General features: G+C 44.2%; 1 protein-coding gene and 1 pseudogene across 10 annotated transcripts in view; one reads left to right on the forward strand and one right to left on the reverse strand.

The window, feature by feature from the left end:
• LOC147017580 (uncharacterized) overlaps window positions 1-26,491 on the reverse strand; it is an 86,237-nt gene that overhangs the window by 36,560 nt on the left and 23,186 nt on the right. For all 10 annotated transcript variants that reach the window (XM_085847304.1, XM_085847305.1, XM_085847306.1 and 7 more), the window contains one exon: window positions 11,568-11,819. In XM_085847304.1, the coding sequence (XP_085703430.1) occupies window positions 11,568-11,819 (252 nt within the window). The remainder of the gene's footprint in view (window positions 1-11,567; window positions 11,820-26,491) is intronic.
• Window positions 4,636-7,264, forward strand: LOC147017581 (uncharacterized; annotated as a pseudogene).

Genomic DNA, 26,491 nt, shown 5'->3' on the forward strand with positions numbered 1-26,491 from the left:
ATTCCACACGTGATAAAGCTGAATGTCTAAACTCGGTGTTTGCAGCTAAATCTTGTGTCCCAAACCCATCACTATCTCTACCCACTTTACCCAGTCGCACCCAACTGTCCCTGGACTCTGTATCCTTTTCTCCTGACAAGGTGGAGAGCTTGCTTTCAAACCTCGAGTCAGATTCTGCAACCGGTCCAGACGGCATCAGCCCACGTGTCCTCAAAGCCTGCTCTTCTGCTCTTGCTCACCCTCTCTCTGTTCTATTCACCCTCTCATTTTCCCAAGGTCATCTGCCATCTGCTTGGAAATCTGCTAACATCACTGCCCTGCATAAAAAGGTGCAAAAACAGATCCCTGTAACTACAGACCAATCAGCCTTCTCCCAATCATCAGCAAGGTTATGGAATCCATCATCGCTTCAGACATTAAATCCTTCCTCTTCTCCAATGGCTTGATTTCCAATCATCAATTTGGTTTCAGACCAGGTCACTCTACCCTAGATATGCTGCTACTGCTCTCCCATCAATGGATGGAGGTCCTCAATGCCAGACAGGAAATCCGAGCCGTATCCCTGGACATATCACGTGCTTTTGACACAGTCTGGCACCCTGCCCTACTCACCAAACTCTCTTCCTATGGTATCCAAGGCCATCTCCACTCATGGCTCGCAGACTTCCTCTCCTGTCGCAGTCAACGTGTGGCCCTAAATGGAGTTCTTTCATCCCCTCTTCCTGTGCAGGCTGGAGTTCCTCAAGGTAGCGTTCTGGGCCCTGTTCTTTTTCTGGTTTTCATCAATGATCTCTCGGACTCTCTGGAAAATCCTCTATTTCTCTTTGCCGATGACTCCACCCTCTGCCGTACCATCTGTCATCCCTCAGACCGGCAAGCAGCAGCTTCTTCGCTCACTGCAGATCTGGATAAAATCACAAACTGGTCCAACACGTGGAACATGTCTTTCAATCCAGACAAATCTCACACTCTCACTATGTCTCTTCGAAAGGACCGTTTACAAAACCCCGGCATCCACTTTCTCAACAATCCTCTGGAAGAAGTCTTTTCTTTCAAGCTTCTGGGTCTCACTATCTGCCATGACCTTTCCTGGGAAAGTCACATTTCCAACCTTGCCTCAAAAGCCAGTCGCCGACTGGGAATCCTCCGTCGTGCAAAGTCCTTCCTCGGCCCTCTTGAGCTCCTGACCACTTACAAAGCTTTTGTCCGTAGCCTGATGGAGTACTGCTCTCCCCTCTGGGCTGGTGCTCCTGCCTCCCACCTTTCTCGACTTCACGCTGTCGAAACCAGGGCTTTTAAGATCATTGGCATCTCCCGCAATGAAGCTGAGTCTTTGGGCCTCTCACTCAATCACCGCAGGTTGGTCGGTGGTCTTTCTGTCTTCTACCGACTCCTCTCCAGCCTTGCCCCCCTGCTCTCTCTGTGATTTGTCCCAACCACATTTCCACAGGGCGCTCAAGGTCCGCCAACAACCCCCTTCTGGTAAAACTACCAAAATCACGAATCACTGCTCATCTTCACTCTTTCATTCCTCTTTTTCGCGCCTTTGGAATAAACTTCCTCACTCTATTCTTTCCCATTCTTCCCTCCAGGCTTTCAAAACAGCTGTTCACCACCACCTCTTATCTTCCCCCATCCAAATCCTCGATCTTTTCTACCCCCGATAATCCACCCAAGCCCACTTCCTTCAATTCTCCTGCTTTCCTTCCTGAAAGTCCCTTTAATGTCCATCTTCCCCTCGCCATGTTCCCCGTCCCATCCCCATCCCTCTCCCTTCCACAGTTCACCTGTGTCTGTTCCCCAATGTTTTGTCCCTTCCACACCCGCCCCTCTTGTCTCATGCCTCCTTGCTGTGAGTTGTGTGTTAGCTCTCATACGAGCCTCGACCAAGGTATACAAAAAAAAAAAAAAAAAAAAAAAAAAATGAGAGAATAGGAAACAACAACACAATACCCTGGAAATTTGGAATCCGTGTCGTTGGCTTTCACCCTTTCGCTTCCGGTTTTTTTTTTGCTTCCGGTTTTTGTCATGGGTAATGATGCATGCCGGGACATAAAGGCATCGTCGGAGACATGAAAGACCCAAATAATATCAGACATGGTGTATATTTCCTCCACTGATTTTAATAAAGATATCTCCCGCATCAAAAAATAATTTTTAATCATGATTTACGTTATTTGATTGCTGATCCCGAATCCAGGCCGAAGTAACCGGAAATTGCAGCATCGAATGTAAGAAGAATTCTACGTTCGCTTCTAGGCTTTGCCTATTCCATAGTAACTCTGATGTCATAGGTCACTTAGTATGACAGCCATATTGGATTAGAGGAAAAAAAAAAAAAACATTGGACATCTCCGAAACAGCTCAACGAAAAAAAAAATTTAACTTGCCATTTGTCATCAAGTCCCGATGGAGTATATAGGGCGATAACAATAATGTTATCGGTGAAGTGGTATTCCAGCCATCATTGGTTGAATCAAAATCCTTCAAATCCGAAAAATATGAAACTTCATATATCTGATCTATGACCCGATGAGAGTAAATAATTAAATTACGTCATTGACAGGGCAAAGCCAAGGAAAAACTAACATTTTTTCCAGTCAAGGATTTCTCAGTGGACTAATCATCCTGAACCCAAACCATTTGATATTAGCTTTGGGGCCACCCGAAATTTTGCCTCAAATTCAAGATGGCGGCCAAAATCCAAAATTGCTGCCAAAATTACCTTTACGAGATTTATACTGCCTCGTAGTGTTTCCTGTCAAGGTTTTTATCAGTGGTTCTGTCATCCTGAACATGTATTCTTTGAGATTAGCTTGGGAGCCACCCAGGATTTGGCCTAAAATCCAAGATGGCCACCAAAAATCAAAATGGCTGCCAAAATTAAATTATTAGGTTTATACTGTCTTATAGTTTTTCCTGTCAAAGTTTTCTCAGCAGTTCCAGCATACTGGACCTATAACCTTTAAAATTATCTCGAGGGCCACCCAGGATTTGACCTCAAATCCAAGATAGCCGCCAAAATCATCTTAATTATATTCAAACTACCTCTTAAGTTTTCCTGTCAAAGTTTTCTCAGTGGTTCTGCCATTCCAAACCTATGTCCTTTGTTATTAACTTGGAGGGCACCCAGGATTTGGCCTCAAATGCAAGATGGCCACGAAAAACCAAAATGGCTGCCAAAATTACCTCAAAATTGATATTTCGTCTTATTTCTCCCCCAGAATGTTCTGTTCTCGGAAAGCAGGGTTTCGGGGCTGTGCAATAATTATGGGATCTGGGGGAGGGAGAAATTTCCGGATGGTGTGCCATTGTCTTGTGAGCCCTTCTCTACAATCCATGGGGATTTGATAACTGAGACCACAATCAACCGAGAAGTGAAGGTCAGAGGTGGTCCAATGTAAGGCGGATACAGTACCAATGAGAGCGTAACAGACACATTCGTCAAGACCAGTCATATCATGACTAAAGGGGATGTCACACCTTGACGATTTAGCCAGCGTATGCTGATTATTGAAAAATTTGTCTAAAACGCTGGCACACGTCGAATACGTTATGGGTACGTTTTGTGTACGTTAGGTGCACGCTGAAAAACACTACCATAGGTCATATTACGCTGGTTTAAAACGTACTTTTTGGTTGTCCAAAAAATTTTGCATGCTTGAAATTTTACGACGTCTTCGGCGTTTGACTCACATGTTCCGCTACGCTGGCCATAAGTTGTAGGCACGTTATGCGATCGTTGACACACGTTAATTGTATGTTACTCATTAGTCGAAACACATAGAGGTAACATTCGCGTACCCGAAACTTATTTCTAACCTTTGAGTAACGTTTTGTAAGCACGCTACACGAACGTTGTTCACACTTCGCAACACGCTACTTGAAAGTTCCTCAAACGTCGAAACACATCAAAGTAATGTTTAGGGTACCCGTGACTTATTTATAACCTATGAATAACGTGCTTGGGAATTATTACGCTATGCATACGCAAGACTATCGTTGGGCATAGGTTGTGGATGACCAAAACACGATAAAAAAAAATCGTTGGTATAACTTATCTACAAGTTATCGAAGCGTTCTGTGTTCATTACTAGTACATTATGCATTTGTCAAAGTCGTTTTTAATACTTTAAAAAGTAAAACAAAGAAATATTTCATCGTGGGAATGAGGAAAAAAAAATAGCCGAAAGAACATCGAACAATGGTGCAAAGTAGTCTCCTATTCGTGGACGATAAGAGGATCCATCATCACCCACATCCTCCCCATCATGCTCACATACTACTACTATTACTACTGTCACGCACACCAACTACTGCTAATAGTATTACGACTACTGATACTACTGGCATTGACATCTACTCAACATGGAGTCTGGAGCAATGATGGGTTCCTCTTGTGAAGCCCATTTGTGTATACCAATTCCCCCTCACGCTGCCAATACGCCATTACACAGTAGATATAAGTTAGAAACACATTCAGTAAGTGCTGTGGTCATCCGGAAGATGTCAATCTAATTCGTCTACATACGACAATGTGCGTTTTAGATACGTTACAAATAGGTTCAGAGCATGTTACTCAAAGGTTAGAAGCACGTTATACTTAGGTTCAAAGCATGATACACATAGGTTGAACGCATGTTACTCATAGGTTCATAGCACGCTAGTCATTGGTTCAAGGCAAGTTACAAATAGGTTCAATGCACGTTACTCATAGGTTTCAAGCACGTTAAACATAGGTTCAGAGCACACTACTCATAGGTTAAAAGGACGTTACCCATTGGTTGAAAATTAGGTTTCGGGTATGTTAAATATTACCTTGACGCGCTTCGACTTACGAGTAACCTACAAGTAACGTGTGTCCGTCATGTGTAAACGATCGCGGAGCGTGCCAGGAACATATGACAACGCATGTGGAACGTGTTAGCCATACGCCGAGTACGTCATAAAATTTTCAGCATGCTTGAAATTTCACGAACCACGTAATATGACAGCGTACTTCATTGTTTTCCAGCCTACTCTTAACGTATACACAACTTACCTATACCGTATTTGACGTGCGCCGAGCATTTTAGACACATTTTTCATAGGTCGGCATACGCTGGCAAAATCGTCAAGGTGTGACTGCGATGTTGACACTTCAAATTCTCAGGCGGTTATGATTTAAATCGGCGTCCGGCAGGTTCTTAACAGGCGACGCCACGAGTTCGCCGGCAATACCTTTAGCGCGCTATGCGTAAGTTAAACTATCGTTGGGCATTGGTTGTGAACGCCGACAAAAGGCTAAGCATTCGTTGGTAAAAGTTATCAATAACACAACGAAACGTTCTGTGCCCGTTACTAATATGTTATGCATACGACCAACACGTTATGAATACGCCCAAAACTTAAAAAAAAAAACAAAAAAAAAAACATCAAAATTTCAGCGTACGCCAACGTTTTACATACATTTTTATACGTTGCCATTGCTGGCTAAAACGTCAAGGTGTGACAGGGCCCTAAGATCAGAGCTACACTGAAGGAAAGACTAAATATCCTCACCTCCTCAGCCCACAAGGAGACCACAATAGCAGCCCGAATACACCATGAAAATATGGTTCACAATCTAGTACTTCAGCTTGACAAATACTTCGACCCATTCCTGAATGGTCCCGCTCATCATATGAAGACTGGTGTGGAGATCGATTGTGATGTTGTAAGAGGATTGATGTCATCCGCAGAAGCCAGAGAACAGAAATATAAAGAATTTGTTGACGAGACTCAAAGCCAGTGGGGAAGAACGAGTCAATTTCTTCGACAAGATTACCAAGCTCAAGATCAAAACCGGGATGGAGAAGGCCAAGAAAGCCCCAAAAGTTGTTAATATCCTGAAAGAAGACAGACAGGCCTTCGGTTTACTGGTAGGCAAAGCAACATCTCCAGAAGACACATTCATATCCCTTGACTACTGTCCCACTAACTCTAGCCACACCAGAGAAAGATTTGAGACAAGGTTCAAAAGCAGCATTGAGGAACGACCTCATAGAAGAGTCTGAATCAGTCCGTGAGAACCCGCCACATTAAGGAAATTGGCTTATAGATGGAATGGCTGCTGTGGAATCTGTTCCTGCTCAACAAACTTGGGGAAAATATGCAGCAGCCCTATTGAAATTTTGCTTGCCAGCAAGCGACTCCAAACCGCAGCAACTGGGAATCATATTTGATTCATGCAGTACAGCCACAACGAAGGAGCTCACTCAACGTCGCCGTGGCACACCTGGAAGAAGAACTCGCATCACAAGCTCTGAACAGGACATGCCTAAAGGGAAAGATTGGGACTCGTTTCTGCGAAACTCAGAAAATAAGACAGAACTGATTAGATTTCTAGTTGATTATTCCAAGACCGATGCTGTGAGATCCAAGCTGAAAGTTCCACGAACTGTGACAGAGGAACATAATACCTGGTTAATAACTCAAAATCGAGATGCTCGACTCCTGCAACCACCACGAAGCTGACACCAGACTCATCCTCCATGCATCCAAGTCAACAGATCCTGTAATTGTCAGGGCGACAGATACAGATGTCTTTGTTCTCCTGACCAATGCTTATTCTGTCATTAAGCCATTACAAGACTGGATGATGAAGATTGACCATGAGAGGTATGTTAGCGTCAAAGCTCTAACTAACCGATTTGGTGACGAAATGTGTCAAGCACTTCCTGCCTATCACAGCATTACAGGGTGTGATACAACCTCTTTTCCATTTGGTGTTGATAAAATAAAACCACTGAAGAAGATGAAGAAACTGGGAAAGTTCCAACTCCTCTCGCAACTTGGCACATCGTGCACTTCAGTTGAAGACATCCCCGATGCCACGACCTTCTTTAGAACCTGCATGTATGCTGGAAGTGAACATAAAGAGTATGTGAGAACAAGGATCTGAATGTACGACAAGCAGAAAGTGAAATCCAGTTCAAGTATCTTGCCAGATGAGAGTAGTTCCTCAAGAGGAGCGATTTACAAGCTTTCATCTGGTATCAAGTTCAGAAATAAGATATTGAGTATCCTTCCATCAAACACAGAGGTTGGGAAGAAACGGAAGATGGTATTCGGCCAATATGGTTCACCTGCCCCCAATTCCCACCAAGCCTTTCGGTGACGAGCAGCAGATGAAGGTTAACACCAGGTAAATATACATTTATTTATCGTAAAGCCACGCACGGTTTCCATTTGCTGTTTCAGACTTGTTGTTTGTCATTTAGTAATACAATTCACAGCCTTATATTATTGAAATCAATTTGACAAAACATTCAAATCCTTTCCGATCATACAGGTGACATTAATTATGATGCAGACACCGAAGATACGAGAGACACGGCCCATCCCCCAAAGAAGAAAAGAAGAACGAGACCCAGCCATAGTGAGGACAAAGGAGACGACGGCACAGGAGGGGACGAGAGTACTGGAAGTGACAGCGACAGCATTGAAGAGCAGTCGGCTACCTCTTCTGGCAGTATTAGAGCAGTCCACTCATCTGACTCACAGACGCTCAGTGACTTGGATAATAGTGAATAAACATCAACTCTGGACTTGCAGTTCTATTTTAATTATGTTTGTATCACCCATTTTGTGGGTGACCAGAAAATGCAGTTAACATTATCTCAATTTACATTTTGTGGCCTGTTTTGAGTGAGAATGTCATATTTACATGATTATAAAGCACAGTTGAGTATTCTGGACCCCAAAATCAATTTCCGGTACCATTATAAACCCCATATTAGGTACAGAAAAGTTAATTTAACAGGAAAAGAGAACCTTTAATAATTCAATTTTGAGGTAATTTTGGCTTTTCGTGGCCATCTTGCATTTGAGGCCAAATCCTAGGTGGCCCTCCAAGCTAATAATAAAGGACATGAGTTTGGAATGGCGGAACCAATGAGAAAACTTTGACAGGAAAACCCAAGAGGTCGTTTGAATACAATAAAGATGATTATGACGGCTATCTTGGATTTGAGGTCAAATCCTGGGTGGCCCTCAAGCTAATTTTAAAGGCGATAGGTCCAGTATACCGGAACTGCTGAGAGAAATTTTACAGGAAAAACTACAAGACAGTATAAACCTAATTAATTTAATTTTGGCCGCCATCTTGGATTTTAGGCCAAATCCTGGGTGGCCCCCAAGCTCATCTCAAATGGTATAGGTTCAGGATGATGAATCCACTGAGAAAACCTTGACTGGAACAAAAAAAAGTTAGTTTTTCCTTGGGTTTGCCCTGTCTATCATTGGTCACGTGGTCTGGTGGCCAGATTGGATTTAAAATCGAAAATAAAAAAAAAATCTTTCTCTCCAGAACCGCTGAACACAACGACACAAAACTTCATACGTATGATCAACGAGCCATGGGGAAATAGAATTTGAAAATTTCGTCGACATATGCAGGACACATGGTCTGGCAGCTATGTTGGATTTAAGCTAAAAAAAAAACCTTTTTTAAAGGTTAAAAACATGTTCTCTCAAACAGCTGAACCTCGTTTTTTTGTCATCGCTCAATTAAGCCAATTCGGAATCTTAAAGACCGCTTAGCATTCCAAGATGTTCCTGCATCATAACAGTCCCTGCACTGAAGTTGTGCACATGATATTTACCCCACGCATGTAAACCGAAAAGCAGGGCTAAACAAGTCATCCATACCCATCGCTCTGTTTGTCTCCATTTCAACGTCAGTTTATGATGGAAGAAGAACAACTTGTTTAAATGGAATGTTGTTTAAATTGCTAACACATCACGAAGCATATATCTGGCCTGCACAACTTCAACAACAGCTGTGACGGATCTCCGACAAGGAAAGGTTCCCCTCACCCGATTCATGAAATCAAGGCTTATCACAGCAATTTTCATAAATTTGATGTCAATACAATTGCAAGAAATACATTTTGTTAACGTCATAATGAGATGGGATTCATGGCACCCGGTAATTAAAAAAAAAAAAAAAGTTTTATAATCCTTAATATAATTCACAGACGTGTGTGTGTGTGTGTGTGTGTGTGTGTGTGTGTGTGTGTGTGTGTGTGTGTGTGTGTGTGTGTGTGTGTGTGTGTGTGTGTGTGTGTGTGTGTGTGTGTGTGTGTGTGTGTGTGTGTGTGTGTGTGTGTGTGTGTGTGTGTGTGTGTGTGTGTGTGTGTGTGTGTGTGTGTGTGTGAGAGAGAGAGAGAGAGAGAGAGAGAGAGAGAGAGAGAGAGAGAGAGAGACAGAGACAGAGACAGAGACAGAGACAGAGAGAGAGAGAGAGAGAGACAGAGAGAGACAGACAGAGACAGAGAGAGAGAGAGAGAGAGAGAGACAGAGACAGAGACAGAGACAGAGACAGAGACAGAGACAGAGACAGAGACAGAGACAGAGACAGAGACAGAGACAGAGACAGAGACAGAGACAGAGACAGAGACAGAGACAGAGACAGAGACAGAGACAGAGACAGAGACAGAGACAGAGACAGAGACAGAGACAGAGACAGAGACAGAGACAGAGACAGAGACAGAGACAGAGACAGAGACAGAGACAGAGACAGAGACAGAGACAGAGACAGAGACAGAGACAGAGACAGAGACAGAGACAGAGACAGAGACAGAGACAGAGACAGAGACAGAGACAGAGAGACAGAGACAGAGACAGAGACAGAGACAGAGACAGAGACAGAGACAGAGACAGAGACAGAGACAGAGACAGAGACAGAGACAGAGACAGAGACAGAGACAGAGACAGAGACAGAGACAGAGACAGAGACAGAGACAGAGACAGAGACAGAGACAGAGACAGAGACAGAGACAGAGACAGAGAGAGAGAGAGAGAGAGAGAGAGACACACGTGACGTGACGCTACTCCTATAGTTCTGGGTAGATTACAACCATACTTGCTACATAGTATCAGCATGACCCTAATTTATGTATAGGGGTGTTTTTATCCTTGCCGGTGTTTTTTTGGGGGGAGAGGAACACAAATTCTCTATGGAAATGTGTATCATGTCGCACCCTCTCCAGGTGGGGGAGGGTATTACACGTCTCCACCATTTACAGTACAGGATTCCTGTCCCCACGTTTTCCAGTATAGTGAGGTGTTTTGAATTATAAGCAGAAGGTATGTTTTTGCTTCATGCACATAACTTCATGGGGTTTCTTTTCAGTTGCCAACACAGAGCTCTCAGTTGCCTATACACCACCCAAATGAAGGTATGCATCAGAAGAACGTATTGCACACTTACAACAAGATTTGCCGTGGGGTGGGTGCTCTGCTCGTATCTATAAACTCTGCTCAAGAAGAAAGATCAATGGAACACATCATTGTATTAATAAGAGTCTGTGCTTTTTGTGATTTAGAATCTACATCACATAATATCCAACATATCACATAGGTATTGATCTCGATTCCCATTTTTGTTCAGAAGACACCAATGAGGTTTCTTCCCTCCAACTGATTATAAATGGGACAGAATGTATGAGACCCCCCCCCCCCCATGCAACATTTGGAATGCTCATGGAAGGCTAAGCCACATCCTCAAAGGAGGGAACAGTGAAACAACTCCCACTTGTTGGGTTCCACACCGAGAGAGAGAGAGAGAGAGAGAGAGAGAGAGAGAGAGAGAGAGAGAGAGAGAGAGAGAGAGAGAGAGAGAGAGAGAGAGAGAGAGAGAGAGAGAGAGAGAGAGAGAGAGAGAGAGAGAGAGAGAGAGAGAGAGAGAGAGAGAGAGAGAGAGAGAGAGAGAGAGAGAGAGAGAGAGAGACAGAGAGAGAGAGAGAGAGAGAGACAGAGAGAGAGAGACAGAGAGAGAGAGACAGAGAGAGAGAGACAGAGAGACACAGAGACAGAGTTTTGAAAACCAAATTAATTATGAGGCTCGAACTAACAATGGCCTCAGGAATTTCATCGACCGCAAGTGAAACATTAACTGATGCTGTCTGCTCTTTCTTTGTTGTTTCACAATGGTGGATATACATTGGTTGATGATATGCCTCCAAGTGTGATTGGTGAGTACGCCAGATCATATCTGGAACAAACAAGTGTCATCTGCCACATGGACACATTGTCTTTCGCCCCACCAATCACAACCAAGAAGCATCACCATTGTTTAAAGCAGTCGAGGGTTTGACTGTACCAATACGGTGATTGAAGTTCGCCGACCTGGACAAACATCACGATGATACTGTCATAACGACAATATGACTGCAAACCCAGAATGCCCTCTACCAGTTAGAGGTTTATCATTAACGAGTGCAGAAGCTGAAAGGCTTCAGTTACTAAGTGAATGGAACAACGATGTGTTGCCCTGACGAGCCCCAATAAGGGCGAAACTAGTCGTTAGCTTCTCTTTTAATCTGCTTGGTGACAGCATTTGACCTTCATACCTTCGCACTGCTGGAGGCCCTTCGAGGTTTGCAGGCACAATGTCATCAAAAAGCCATAAATCTATCCTTGGGATAATGTGACGCTTTCGTAGAATTACATGAAGATCATTAAAGAAGTAAAACTGTTATCAGGAAGCCTTGTTGACATCCTTAGCATGTATTTGTATAGCTGTACGCAAGGTTGTCACTCACCATGAGGTAATGAATTTCTTTCTTCACCAATCCCATTGTTTGCCAGGCAGGAGTACCATTTCAACTCATCTGGCCATTTAGGGTCCAGTACGAGAACACATCGGTTGATATTTATACAGGACTTGACATCTTCATTGGGCTTCTCAACCCTCTCCCAGGTCAAGTTGGCTGGTGGGTCGCTGTCTGTTTCACAGATGATTGTGCGATTTCCTTCTTGTTCGCCTTTATAGATTTGTGTGTTCCGGGGACTATCTGCAATCATATTCAGCAAATGCATTAGGTTAGCTTATGTAATTATTATCCCTCCCCCAGGAAGCGGGAGACAGGGTTTTACACAAGGAAATCTAACACAGGTGGGGGGGGGGCATTCAGCCCATCATGCCTGCATGAACACCATACTAATTTATCAACACAAGATCCAAAGAAGAAAATACAAAATAAAGTTTTACATTAAGTAATTAAATAAATCATTTTAAAAAAAAAATTTAATTTATTTTTATTAATTTTTTTTTGTTTTTAAGTTTTTGTAAGTTTTTTTTTTCTTCTTTCTTCCTCTTAGGGGAAGGGGCATGGACTTGGTTAAAAACGTACATCAACCACATAACACCCCTTGACAAGACCCCCACCAACAACACTCCTCACGTCTGTCTGTCTGTCCAGGCCATAACTTCTTTTTTTTGTTTTTTTACCATTTGAGCTTTTGTCATCAATTTTTTCAACAAAGATTTATTATGAGAATATGGAGAAGACAAATTAAGAATTTGGTCAAAAAGTCAAAGGTCAGTGTCACATAAAATCATCAATTTTCATCCAATTGACCTGAAATTTTAATTGGCCCATCCCCCACGCAGCACAAGATGGGGTTTTTGCAATTACTTCTAAGTGTCTGTGTGTCTGTCCGGGCCGTAACTTTTTTAGTTAACTTGAAATGTCGTTCCGAGGAGCTTATGGGATGGCACGTCGTCCGTCCATCAACAAATACTTGCAACTTATTCTCTGAAACCACACATATGATTTCGATGAAACTTTATCACAACCTTCATCACAGTGTATGTACCAAAGTTTGTTCATGACATTATAAAAAAAATCTGGGTCAAAGGGGGATCTATGGGGGGGGGGTGGTTGCCCAACAAAATATTCATTTGCTTTCTTCTCAGCAACTTCACACACAATTTCAGTGAAGGTTGACCACAAACTTCATCACCTGTGATGTACCAAAGTTTAAAAATGAAAATATGAAATGTGTTGCATCAATAAGTATTCAACCCCCTTTGCTTTGACACTCCAAATCGAGCTCAGGTGCATCCAATTTCCTTTGATCATCCTTGAGATGTCTCCACAACTTAATTGGAGTCCACCTGTGGCTAATTCAGTTGATTAGACATAATTTAGAAAGAAACACACCTTTCTACATGAGGTCCCACAGTTGACAGTGCATATCAGAGCAGAAACTCCACTATGAAGTCAAAGGAACTGTCTGTAGAACTCTGAGATAGAATTGTGAGGAGGTATAGATCTGGGGAAGGGTATAAAACAATTTCTAGAGTGTTGAAAGTTCCCAAGAGCACAGTGAGCTCCATCATTAGGAAATAGAGATAATATGGAACTACCTAGACTCTTCTTAGAGCTGGCCATCCAGCCAAACTGAGCAACCTGGAAAGAAGGACCTTGGTCAGAGAGATGACCAAGAACCCAATGACTACTCTGCAGAACTAGTGATTCTTGGCTGAGCTGGGAGAACCTGCTGGAAGGACAACAGTCTATGCAGCACTTCACCAATCTAGGCTTCATGGCAGAGTGGCCAAACGCAAGCCACTCCTGAGAACAAGGCACATGACAGCATGCCTTGGAGTTGGCAAAAAACATGTGAAAGACTGAGAGAATGAGCAAAAGATTCCGGAGTCTGAAGAGACAAAAATTGAACTTTTTAGCCTGAATAGAAAGCACTACGTCTGGTGGAAATCAAGTACAGCTCATGACCCATCGAACATCAATCAGTCAGTGGTGAGAAAGACCTTTATCTATATTAGACATCCATCCATTGGGACCATACTCTGTGCAGAGTGTTGGTGCTGCCTAAGCAGTCTCCTTCGCTATTGGGCACAATCCTGGACAGGTCACCACTCCGACACAGGATAACCAGCATGCTGGCACTCATTTTACCGGCCTTGGAAGGATGATAGGACGAGTTAACCCCATCTGGTATTAATTCAGCAGCTGAGCGGGATTTGAACTCAGGACCCTGGGATCCAAAGCCCACCACCCTAACCACCAGGTGTAGACATATATATATATATATATATATATATATATATATATATATATATATATATATATATATATATATATATATATATATATATATATATATATATATATATATATATATATATATATATATATATATTCCACCGGTCAAAAGTTTGAGAACACCCCCATTTTTCAGTTTTTCCTGAAATTTAAGCAGTTCAATTCCAGGGAATAACCTGAAAAGGTACAAAGCTAAACGGTAAACTGCCAGAGGTTAAAAAAAAAAACTTTAGGTTAACAAAAACTGAAAAATAATGTAAATTTCAGAGTTGTTAAAAAAGGCCCTTTTCAGGAAACAAGTAATGGGTTAGCAACTGCAGCTGTTCTGCATCAATGGAAGTAAATTAAGCCTTGAAAGTTGATGCAAACAATTCCTGCAGGTGTCCCAACTTTTGTTGATTAGTTCCAAACCCTCTGTCTGTATAAAAGCAGTGTTGGAACAGACTGTGTTGCTGCATCCTCTGAAGCATTATTTGGACAATATTGCACTGCAGGAAGTAGTATATTGCCATCATAATGGTGAGAAAAAGACAATTAACAAAGGAAGACAGACAGACCATAATAACCCTTAAAAGTGTAGGTCTTTCCTTCAGAGAAAATGCAAAGGAAGCCAAGGTGTCAGTGAGTACAGTTTCCTACACCATCATAAGGCACTTGGAAACTGGAGGAAACTCTGACAGGAAGAGGTCTGGGAGACCCAAAGCCACAAGACAATCAGAAGACCAGTTTCTGAGTCAACAGCTTGCGTGATAGGCAGCTCACAGGACAGCAGCTTCAAGCACAGCTTAACACTGGTCGAAGCAAGGAAGTCTCAGTTTCAACTGGGAAGAGAAGACTTCGAGCTGCAGGTTTGACAGGTCGAGTGGCAATAAGAAAGCCATTGCTAAGATGGCAAAATAAGAAAAAGAGGCTTGCCTGGGCCATGACGCACCACCAGTGGACGACTGAAAACTGGAAGAATGTCTTATGGACCGATGAATCAAAATTTAAAATCTTCGGTTCATCACGCAGGGTTTTTGTACGCCGTCGAGTCGGCGAAAGGATGGTTCCTCAATGTGTGACACCAACTGTCAAACATGGAGGAGGAAGCGTGATGATCTGGACCTCTTTTGCTGGATCCAGAGTCGGCGACTTGCACAGAGCGACTCACCCTGAACCAAAAGGGTGACCACAGCATTTTGCAGCGCCATGCAATACCCTCTGGTCTCCACTTAGTTGGTCAGTGGTTCATCCTACAGCAATATGACGACCCAAAACATACCTCCAGGCTCTGTCAGAACGACCTTGGAAGAGAAGAACAAGACAGTAGGCTTCAAATCATGGAATGGCCAGCACAGTCTCCAGACTTAAACTCCATCGAGCTGGTTTGGGATGAACTGGACAGAAGGGTGAAAGCAAAGCAACCGACAAGTGCAACACATTTGTGGGAACTTCTGCAACAGTGTTGGGAAAAACTTTCCGAACAATATTTGATTTCCATTGTAGAAAGAATGCCACGAGTATGTTCGGCTGTTATATCTGCAAAAGTTGGCTACTTTGATGAGTCAAAAATTTAGATTAAATTTTGTTCAACAAAACAATTCCATAATTTATTTTTTTATTCTATGCTTTAATTTCAGTAAAAACTGGAAAAATGGGGGTTATAAAACTTTCGACCGGGAGTGTATGTGTATATATATATATATATATATATATATATATATATATATATATATATATATATATATATATATATATATATATATATATATATATATATATATATATATATATATATATATATATATATATATATATATGTATATCTCCTTCTCACCACTGATTCACTGACTGATCAACTAATATTAAAGGTCGGTACCTTCCCAGGTGACGTTGAAAGCTTAAATTTTGTGCACCAATGGACATCGAAGCTGATACACCGGGAAAAAAAAATTACAGAACCATCGGAAAACATCCGTAAATGCAAATATAAATAAATGAACAATGCAGGTGAATGACCCGAGACAATGAGGTAGCACGGAATTTTCTGTGCCAATGGACAATGAAGCTGATACACCAAGGACAAAAAAAAAAAATCACAAAACCGTCGTAAAACATCCGTAAATGACAATATAAATAAATGAAAAAAAATAAAGAAAATAAATAAATGAAAAATGAAATGCAGGCGAGCGACTTGAGATAATGGGAGGCACGGTTCGTATGCTTACACATAGTGGAAGCACACCCTGCTAGTTTGTACACACTTATATAATTGAACAAGCAAAGAAACATAATATAGATAGGAAACATTACACAACCAGACAGGGAATCAAACCCATGTCCTTTGGTCTGGTAAATTATGCCAACACTCTGCCATCCGAGCTATCTGGGTGACCCCCCCACCCCCCAATTGAGTATGCAATTCTCCCACAAAGAATTGCCACTCTCTCTCCACCGCTGCTTCGGGGACAATTCCTGCCAACCATAGGGGCAGTGACGGGCTGTCCACGAGAGGGTCTTTCCCCTGTGGGGAGCCAATTCCATGACTGTTATTATTCACCACAGGGGGCGTTGTCATACAATTATAATTGAAAACACAAACAAACAACCTGTCCATAAGAGTCTGGGCGGTGTTTGGCTCCGAATGTGCTGGACGGGAGTTTGTCTCTGGAAATGTCAGGAATGGGAGTGTGTCTCCGGACGTGTGAAAGCGGTGTTTGTCTCTTGGCAGTATTTATATGATGACCAGTCGAAAATGGATTTCAGACATTGTTTTGTTTCCATCTTTATTGTTATTCTATGCAGAAGCATTTTGATGAGTCGGTATGAATCGTGATCAACGCTCCACCGCACGTCTGCCTTCCCTTCCTCTCACCGCCTTCCCTTCCCATACCCCTCCTCAATCTCCCTCCTTCCTCACTCCCCAACCCCACCTTGGTCTCCCTCCGTACTCCCCCTCCCTCGTCTCCCTCCCTCCGTACTCCCCCTCCCCTTACCCTTCTCCTCTATCCCTCCTCTCCTTACCCCCCACCCCACCTTGGTCTCCCTCCGTACTCCCCCTACCTCATCTTCCTCCCTCCGTACTCCCCCTCCCCTTAATATTCCTGAGCGAAGCGACGGGTGGTATTTGCTAGTAAATATATATATATATATATATATATATATATATATATATATATATATATATATATATATATATATATATATATATATATATTGAGCTGAGAGAATTAAGCTTACAATAGGATTGCCCCAAATTGAGTCTACAAAGAAGGAGGTAGAAAATCATAACCAAGTTGGCCTTTCCTTTGATTAAAGCGAGCAATCATGAGTACCATCGTTTGCCTGTTCTTGGAGGAAATGGCAAGAGACAGTTTCATAAATTTTCTTGTCATTCGGTCTACAACACAGATAAAGGTAGCCAATCTGTGACTATACCACCAATGTATTCTTTATCACCAGCGATATGTATATTGTTGCATAACACCACTCAAGGTAGGATTGAAGAATGGTAAAAAAAAACAAGCTCGAATGAGCAAAGATCCTCGTCCTCTTAATGATGACGTCATAAAAACGAATACGACGTCATTGTGATGTATCAGGTTTGCGATAAATTATCTGTGCTAATGCCCGGCTTGATTCCCGCAAACAAATTTCAAACAGCTTGCCGAGTTTCGGAGATAATGGTGTCGGCGATTTCCATTAGCGGCGATATTATGACGTCAACTTTTTTTCTCGGAAGAATTTCCGAAATCGGAGATGGTTACTGCCTGTGCGTGGGCTTTCTGCATATACATGGCAAGTTTCACGAAGATCCGATAAAAACTCTGGGTTGTGAAACAAAAAGCCAAAAAATAGGAATGACGTCATAAAAATTGATATGACGTCAGAGTGATGCATCATATGTGCGGTAATTCATCTCTGCTAATGCCCTGTTCGATTCCCACAAACAGGATTCAAAAAGCTTGCCTAGTTTAGGAGATAATTTTTTAGGCGATTTCCATTAACGGAGATATTTTGGTCATAACTTTTTTTTTTTCTGGGAGGAATTTTCAAAATCGGAGATGGTTACTGTGTGCACAGGGTATTTCTACATATATATGGCAAGTTTCAGGAAGTTTCGATGAAAACTGTCGGCTGTGAAACAAAAAAAGTCCACAAGAACAACAACGTGAGTCAGACTTAGAGATCCTCTACGAGGATCTAAAAATCATCATAAGCATACTCCAGGTCACAATTCTTAAAACATTCTTCACCAATACTATTTTCAGTCCCAGTGTAATTAATGGCGAAATATGATGCTCTTTGTTGGGTTGTCAATCCTCCAAAGATAAATTCTATCCTCTTTGCTCATCATCATCATAAGGTATAATCCCCTGGGACAATCTGTAACATCTTCCCATGACATGAAGCCAGAAACCGATAACATTAATGTTTCAACGCCCAACAGCAATGGCAAGTCCATCTCGACAGGTTACTGCAGTATACATCAACTAAACATGGAAACAGGTAACCTGGGCTGTATTGTGCACAATAAAAATTCCATCACATCCATCACACAAACAAGTTTGAAATGTCCAAATGGAATGTACAAGTTCCGTCATACAAAATAATTATTTGTTAATGTTTACAAGACCCCCAGTGAAAAGTGGCCCCAAGCAGTTGTATTGACTCTTGAACACCCATTTATATATGTCGGAGGCAACAATAGTCATCACATGGAATTGGGGTAAGAAGCTAACGAGGAAAAGGGGGAAGCTCTGACAGAATGGATGTCAATTGCGGACACACACCTCATGTACGATGCAAAATACCACGGTACTTTTGGGTTTACGAAGTGGTTATGGGACTTTAACCTCATCCTCACTCAAGTGTCGACCGACAAAGAGGGTGCCCCTCTCCACTTGTCCAGAAACTTAATCCCTCATTTCCCATATAGCCAACAACCACCAGTCAGCAGCCATGTTGGGATCGAAATCCCTGTCGTGCCCTCAAAATGGATGGCGAGGTGGAACCGAAGTAGGGCAGACGGGTCTTGATTCGCAACTGAGGTTGAGAAAACAATACACCGAATCACACAGATTCCAAAGGAGTATGACAACTTTGTGGCCCTTCTCATCACTGCAGTGAAAAAGAACATTCTGCACAGATACATGGAAACATGCCGAGCTTCCTTGTTGTAGCTCCGAGTATGAGAATCTCCTCCGCCAATACCAACAGTCACGGGCCCTCCGCTGGCAGCAGCCTTGTCGGGGTCCCTAGATGCCGCTAGACACCGGAGATGGATGGATTGTGTGGAATCCCTGATTTCATGCGTTCGAGCCATGAAGCCTGGGGCCTTCTGAGCAAACTGCGGCTAATGCTGCATAGGCTGTGAATCTGCAGGTCAAGCCTTACATTGTTGCCGCCAAGCTTGTCGCAAACTCAACCACTCGACAAGCATCACAAGCAGGACTTCAGGCGGCAACGAAGAGTGTCAATGACCAGCTGCTCAGAATCTTCTGAAGTCTCAGACAGCTTCTTCCCCGAGGCATTCAGGCCCAACATGGACGTAACAAAGAGAGGGAAGGTTGCCAGGAACGATAGAATCCCTCCAGACTTCATTTATCACCGTGCTAGTGACAGTGTTTTGCATATTTTGTTTTTCAGATGGGTCAAGAGTGGTTCCTGGGCCTCTATTCAAATGTGATTGGAGAGCGGCCAAATTCCTTGAATCTGCCATGAAGCGGTGGCCATTGTTTTGCAGAAACTCGGGATACCAGCTGACGATCCTGGGAACTCCAGACCGATAACACTGATGTGCACGGCCTATAAATTACTAGAGCGGCTAATTTTTGGTGGTTGTTATGACGTCACTTCCGGTTGTTCGCATGAGGTTGTGCAAGCTTCGGTGCCAGATCAAGATAAGTGTTTTTTTTGTGTGTGTGTGTTGTTTGGCATATTTTGTTTTTGAGATTTGTGTCAGGAGTTGTGGGTTTTGTATCTATAAAGGTTGCAGTTGTGTTCGTAGCAGTTTAGCGGGTATTTATACTGTATTAGTTTATTGGAAGAGGGACGGTGAGGCCGAGTGTTTCAGTCTGGCTTTTAAGTCAGTTTGGGCATTTGGAAAACGAGTTATAAATAGAGTGAAGGAAAAATGAAGAGGAGAAGGTAAAATGCCATTGTTGCTTAATGTGGGCCATGTCAGCAATAGAGGAAGCAGATGGTACTCACAGCTGTCGGAGGAGGAAGAGGAGATTGGGATCATACTCTGTGCAGAGCGTTGGTGCTGCTTTAGCAGTCTCCTTGGATATTGGGCACAATCCTGGACGGGTCACCACTCCGACAGGATACCAGCATGCTGGCACTCATTTTTCCGACCTCGGAAGGATGACAGGCAGAGTCAACCCCACCTGGTATTCATTCAACAGTTGAGCAGGATTTGAACTCAGGATCCTGGGATCCAAAGCCCGCCACCCGAACCATTAAGCCAACACCAAGCATACAGCTGTAGAAAGAATGAGGAAATAGCCCACTTGGGGAGAGTTTCACACATTCAAGCCATGAAGCCTGGAGTTGAAGGAATGGATAGATAATTTGCAGCAAGTAGCAGAATGTGAGAATTTACAGATAAGAGTTGGTTCCGGGTGTGGAGTGAGGTTGCTGAGATTGGCAGTGGTCAGGGTGCAGTGAGTATAGGTTTTGGTGGAGGTGCAGCGGGTGCAGTTGTGGAGGTGAGGGTTCAACGAATGCAGGTAGTGGTGAAGGTGCAGTGAGTGTAGACAGTGGTGAGGGTGCAACAATATAAATTGTTAGGAATGAGGTGTGGGAGACAGTTGGTGTTGGTGATGAGACGATAAAAGAATGTTGCAGTTCTGGAAACAGCATCCCTCCAAGGCAATGGCATCCTTCATACAGTGGTCCCCAGACAGTTATTTCATTATTCTACATACAGTTCGACCTTTCCCTCATGCCCAATGGGTCAAACGGGACAAAGTGCTTTGTGTGGCTCTCATAGTTTAGGTCTGATTATATCTCCATCTTCATTCCCACTCTTTTCCTCTTATTCCTGAAATAAATCAAAGCAGGCGCCGCACCCAAACGGCCGCCTGTGAAAACCGCAGCAACACACCCCCACTATAAGAATGCATCATTGCGGAGGCCAGTATAAGCCTAAACCACATGGATGATGGAAAAATCTTCCGCTGCGACAATACGGCGTCAAAGGGAATAGGAGAACCAAACAATAAATGCCAATGCTGTACAGGACACGTTCTTTTCAACCCATTTCTGCATCGAATAATTATATCCAATCCTTTCCTTCAATTCATGACACAGATCAGGGCCGGCACCGCGCAGGGAGCCACTTGTGAAGATCACCACTGTGATAGATAACCGCATGCACAATGGCGGACCCGCACGCAGCCCAGTGATAATTTATCATCGCACAGAATGGGGCACGGATAGCACACACCTTCGTTCGGGTCTGCGCGTTGATTACAATGGCATCTTAACATCGCATTGTATGGGACGCGCATGGCGCACCTCTTTGTTCGGGTCTGCGCGCTGGTTCAAACAGCATCTTACCATCGATTCTCACTCACCACCGCAGTCATCAATGTCTACAGAGGACGGCAGACATCCTCCCACACCTCCGCCTCGATGCAGCTGCCACCAAGTAGAGGCATGCTGTACGGCCCAGATAGCTAGGGCCGCATGGCGTGCGTACACAACAAGCACATTGATCGGCACCAACCGCAGCACACCGGGGGTGCCTGAGTGTGCATGCGGGACCGGAGCGGCCCTCGGCCAGTCGCCAGAGCATGGCCAGGGAGTTCGGTGCAAGGCGATTCATATTGCGGGGTTCTGAGCGAGACGATTCCAGAGCTCGGCGAGGTCTCGCCAGATGCACCAATGAGGCCGCTTCCGGCCATGGTGGCCGGGCCGTGCAGACTTTATTCCCAACGATCAGTTCTTTAAGCCGGCACATCCTTGGCAGTGTCGCTCGGCTGCATCTGACCCGGTAAGGGGACCCGGTTCGGACAAGGCATACCGAGAGCGTGTCCCCTGGTAATTAGGTCACATGATTATCATTAGTTACTGATTTAGATGGAGGACCCTAAATCACATGGTTGAGTTATTGGCATTCACGGTCAGTTTGTGACCCGCCGCGTCATGGAGTTATCTGTGTGCGATGGCCTGCGATTCCGGGGAGCCTAGTGGGAACCCGAGATAGCTTTCCTCCCCCCCCCCCCCCCCACCCAAGTGGTCTTCTCGCCCAGACCCCTGGCTGCAACAATATGCGGATTCTTCATTCTGCAGGAAGGATTGTAGACATAGAATTCTGTACAGTTTTGAAGGAGCGGGGAGTTATGACATTGAAGGAAGGGTAAACGATATTGTATTGGGTCATGGCAGGAAGAAGTTGGTTGTGGTACACCGAGGTGCGAATGATGTAGGGAAAGTTTACTCAGAGGTTTTGAAAAATAGATCCAGGATATTGAGTAACCGGCTGAAAGCAAAGGGTTGTGAAGTCATGTTTTCTGGGATCCTTCCAAGATTAATGAACAATATAGAAATTATGAGGAGAGCAATAGACGTCAACCATTGGGTGGAAGAATGGTGTAGGGAGGAAAGTTTTACATTTAAGAAACAGTGGGAATCATTTAGGGGACAAAGGGAGTGTTTCCGGAATGATGGCCGTATGTTAAATAGAAAGGGGGCAGCAAGGTGAGCAGTGGGAATTGAGGAAGGAATTCAGGCTTTTTTTCTTATTCTTTTAGGTCAACGTCGATTGGGGAAGTTAAAAAGAAGGAATAAATGATATAATTGTTACGAGTAAGGCCAGGCAAGAAAATACAATTTCAGGAAGGGAAGAATTAAATATATTCTATACCAATGCCAGAAGTTTAAATAATAAGATGGAAGAGCTTGAAGCCAAAGTGGATTGTGAGGAGTACGTTGTAGTTGCAGTGAGTGAGACATGGTTTAAGGAGGAGAGGATTCGAAGGCTACAAGGTGTATCGGTGTGATAGGAAGGAGAGAATAGGAGGAGGAGGAGTACCAATCTGGGTAAAGGACAGCATTGCATCAAGAGAAAGGGGTGACATTAAGGAAGGAATAAATATTGAGGATTCTGTGTGGTTAGAGATAGAGATTGTAAAAACACTAAGACACTGGAAGGATGCTTTTATAGGGCTCCGGGTGGGAAGGAAGAGGAAGGAGGAGTACAGGAAGAATTCAAAAGGGAATGTGGTAAGGGAAGAGGATTGATTATGGGGGATTTTAACTTGCCAGGGACAGATTGGGTCCAGGAACAGGGAAAGGGGCAGAGCAGATGAAGATTTCCTAGTTTTAGTCCAGGATTGCTTTTTAACCCAGTTTGTAGATAAGCCCACAAGGGGGAGTGTCGTGTTAGACCTCCTTTTAAGTCACGATCCCAATATGGTTGTGGAGGTAGGGGAGCATTTGGGAACAAGTGACCATAACATTGTGTGTGCAAAGATTCTGTTAAGGGTTAGAGTTCAGGATAGTAGGGTAAGGATATTAGATTTCAGGAAGGCAAACTTTGAGGGTATGAGGAGAGAGTTGGGTGATATAGATTGGGAGAAGCTAACAGTAGGACAATCAGCATCAGAGAAATGGGAAAGGATGGAGGAGGAAGGGAGGAGGGATGGAATGGAGGGAGAGAGGAGGGAGGAGGGATAGAATGGAGGGAGAGAGGAGGTAGGGGAGGTGGAGAGGGAGAAAGGGGTGGGATAGGGGTGGGAGAGGGATAGAGAGGAGACAGGGAAGGGGAGAGAGGGGAGAGTGTGGAGCAGGAGAGAAGAGGGGGGATGCCAGCAGATGTGACACCCAGTTTAATGTCCATCCGAGTGACCGCACACTCATTGATGAATCACCCTGCCTGTGAAACACTGGGATGACAGGTTATAACTGGGTCGGGATTCAAACCCAGGTGAGACAGCTTTGAGTGAGCATGCATACCTCTCGGATATACTGCCATGATCCGGAGATTCTTTGCTTTATAAAAACTGAATTGATCCGAGCAGCAATTCCGAATGCGAAAAAATAAAAAAAATAAAAAATAAAAACTTGTCAACATTTCTGACTGCTAATTTGTCCAATTTCTCATATTCTTTGACAGCCCTTCCTCTCTTCAACCTTGGAGAGTGGAATGGTGGTGGAGTGGAATTGGCAGGGGGATAGCAAACGTGAGGGGAAGGAAGGGAAGGCAGCACAAGGGAGGGGGCAGGCAGAGTGAGGGAGGGGCAAGGCAGTGCGAGGGGATGGGAAAGGTAAAGGCAGTGCGAGGCAGTGCAAGGGGATGGGAGGCAGCATGAGGGAAAGGTAAAGTCAGGTATGGGAGCCTGCGCCAGAGCAGCGCGTCGCTGCGTCCACTTTCCATCGGTACTCCAGGGACCTCCATCTGTCCATCCCCCAGGCAGATGCCTGGCCCATCCCCATCTCAGAGAGATGCTGATCAACCTGCTGCAACCACGAGGCACATGGTCGGCCCATTGGCCTCCTCCACTCACGAGACTCCCTCGCTGAGAGAATCTGGTGAGCAGGATCAGTGTCAGGAATAATGAGCCACATGTCCATACAGCCGCAGCTGATGCTCACGCACGATGTAGGGAACAAATCTCATTTGAGTCTCTCTCAGCAACCACTCGTTCGACACAAAATCCGACCAGCAATAGCCAAGGATTCTCCGAAGAGACCTGGAACCAAATGAATTAAGGCTCCGTCTCAGATCCCTGGTCAGAGTCCAAGTCTCACTTTTGTAGAGCAAGAATGGAAGCGCCAAGGACCTGAAGACTCGGACTTTGATCCTCCTGCACAGGTACCGGCAGCGCCACAACCCATGATCCAGTGAATCCATGACTCCCCAAGCCCGACCAAAACATGTATCGACATCTGGCTCACAGCCAGCAGAGACATGAATATAATTGCCAAGGAAAGTGAATCTCTCCGTGATCTCAATATCATCACCACAAACAGGACTGCATCATCCAAGATTTCAGTGAAAGCCTGGATTTTAGTTTTCACCCAGGAAACAAGTAATCCAAGCGGCTCCAAGTCCTCATTCAACACCTCGAGGGCCCCCAAAAATGATATCCAGTCTCCGCAAAGATGACTGCATCATCTGCGAAATCAAGGTCAGAGATCTTGACATTCCCAAATGATGCACCGCAGCTTGATCTATCCGACATCCTCCCCAGAATCCAGTCCATACAAGTGCTGAAAGGTGTGGGGGCCAGTACATACCCCTGTGAACTCCAGTAACAATTGGAAATAAGTCAGAGATGGCACCAGAGATCAGAGATTACCTCAAATGGCCGCACTGCTGATACCGCACGTGAAAAAGCTGAATGCCTAAACTTGGTGTTTGCAACTAAATCTTGTGTCCAAAACCAATCACTTTCTCTACCCACCTTACCCAGTTGCACCCAACTGTCCCTAGACTGCGTGTCCTTTTCTCCTGACAAGGTGGAGAGCTTGCTGTCAAATCTCGACTCAGATTCTGCAACCGGTCCAGACGGCATCAGCCCACGTGTCCTCAAAGCCTGCTCTTCTGCTCTTGCTCACCCTCTCTCTGTTCTATTCACCCTCTCATTTGCCCAAGGTCATCTGCCATCTGCTTGGAAATCAGCAAACATCACTGCCCTGCATAAGAAGGTGCAAAAACAGATCCCTGTAACTACAGACCAATCAGCCTTCTCCCAATCATCAGCAAGGTTATGGAATCCATCATCGCTTCAGACATTAAATCCTTCCTCTTCTCCAATGGCTTGATTTCCGATCATCAATTTGGTTTCAGACCAGGTCACTCTACCCTGGATATGCTGCTTCTGCTCTCAAAACAATGGATGGAGGTCCTCAATGCCAGACAGGAAATCCGAGCCGTATCCCTGGACATATCACGTGCTTTTGACACAGTCTGGCACCCTGCCCTACTCACCAAACTCTCTTCATATGGTATCCAAGGCCATCTCCAGTCATGGCCCGCAGACTTCCTCTCCTGTCGCAGTCAACATGTGGCCCTAAATGGAGTTCTTTCATCCCCCCTTCCTGTCCAGGCTGGAGTTCCTCAAGGTAGCGTTCTGGGCCCTGTTCTTTTTTCTGGTTTTCATCAATGATCTCTCGGACTCTCTGGAAAATCCTCCATATATCTTTGCTGATGACTCCACCCTCTGCTGTACCATCGGTCATCCCTCAGACCGGCAAGCAGTAGCTTGTTCGCTCACTGCTGATCTGGATAAAATCACAAACTGGTCCAACACGTGGAACATGTCTTTCAATCCGGACAAAATCTCACTCTCACTTTGTCTCTTCGAAAGGACCGTTTAGAACCCCCCCCCCCCCATCCACTTTCTCAACATTCCTCTGAAAGTCGTCTTTTCTTTCAAGCTTCTGGGTCTCACTATTTGCCATGACCTTTCCTGGGAAAGTCACATTTCAAACCTCGCCTCCAAACCCAGTCGCCGACTGGGAATCCTCCGTCGTGCAAAATCCTTCCTCAGCCCTCTTGAACTCCTGACCACTTACAAAGCTTTTGTCCGTAGCCTGATGGAGTACTGCTCTCCCCTCTGAGCTGGTGCTCCTGCCTCCCACCTTTCTCAGCTTCACGCTGTAGAAACCAGGGTATTTCG

Source organism: Eptatretus burgeri, chromosome 11 (genome assembly GCF_056783735.1).
Source record: "Eptatretus burgeri isolate ZD-2024b chromosome 11, Ebu_testis_v1, whole genome shotgun sequence".
In the NCBI taxonomy this organism is placed as follows: domain Eukaryota; kingdom Metazoa; phylum Chordata; class Myxini; order Myxiniformes; family Myxinidae; genus Eptatretus; species Eptatretus burgeri.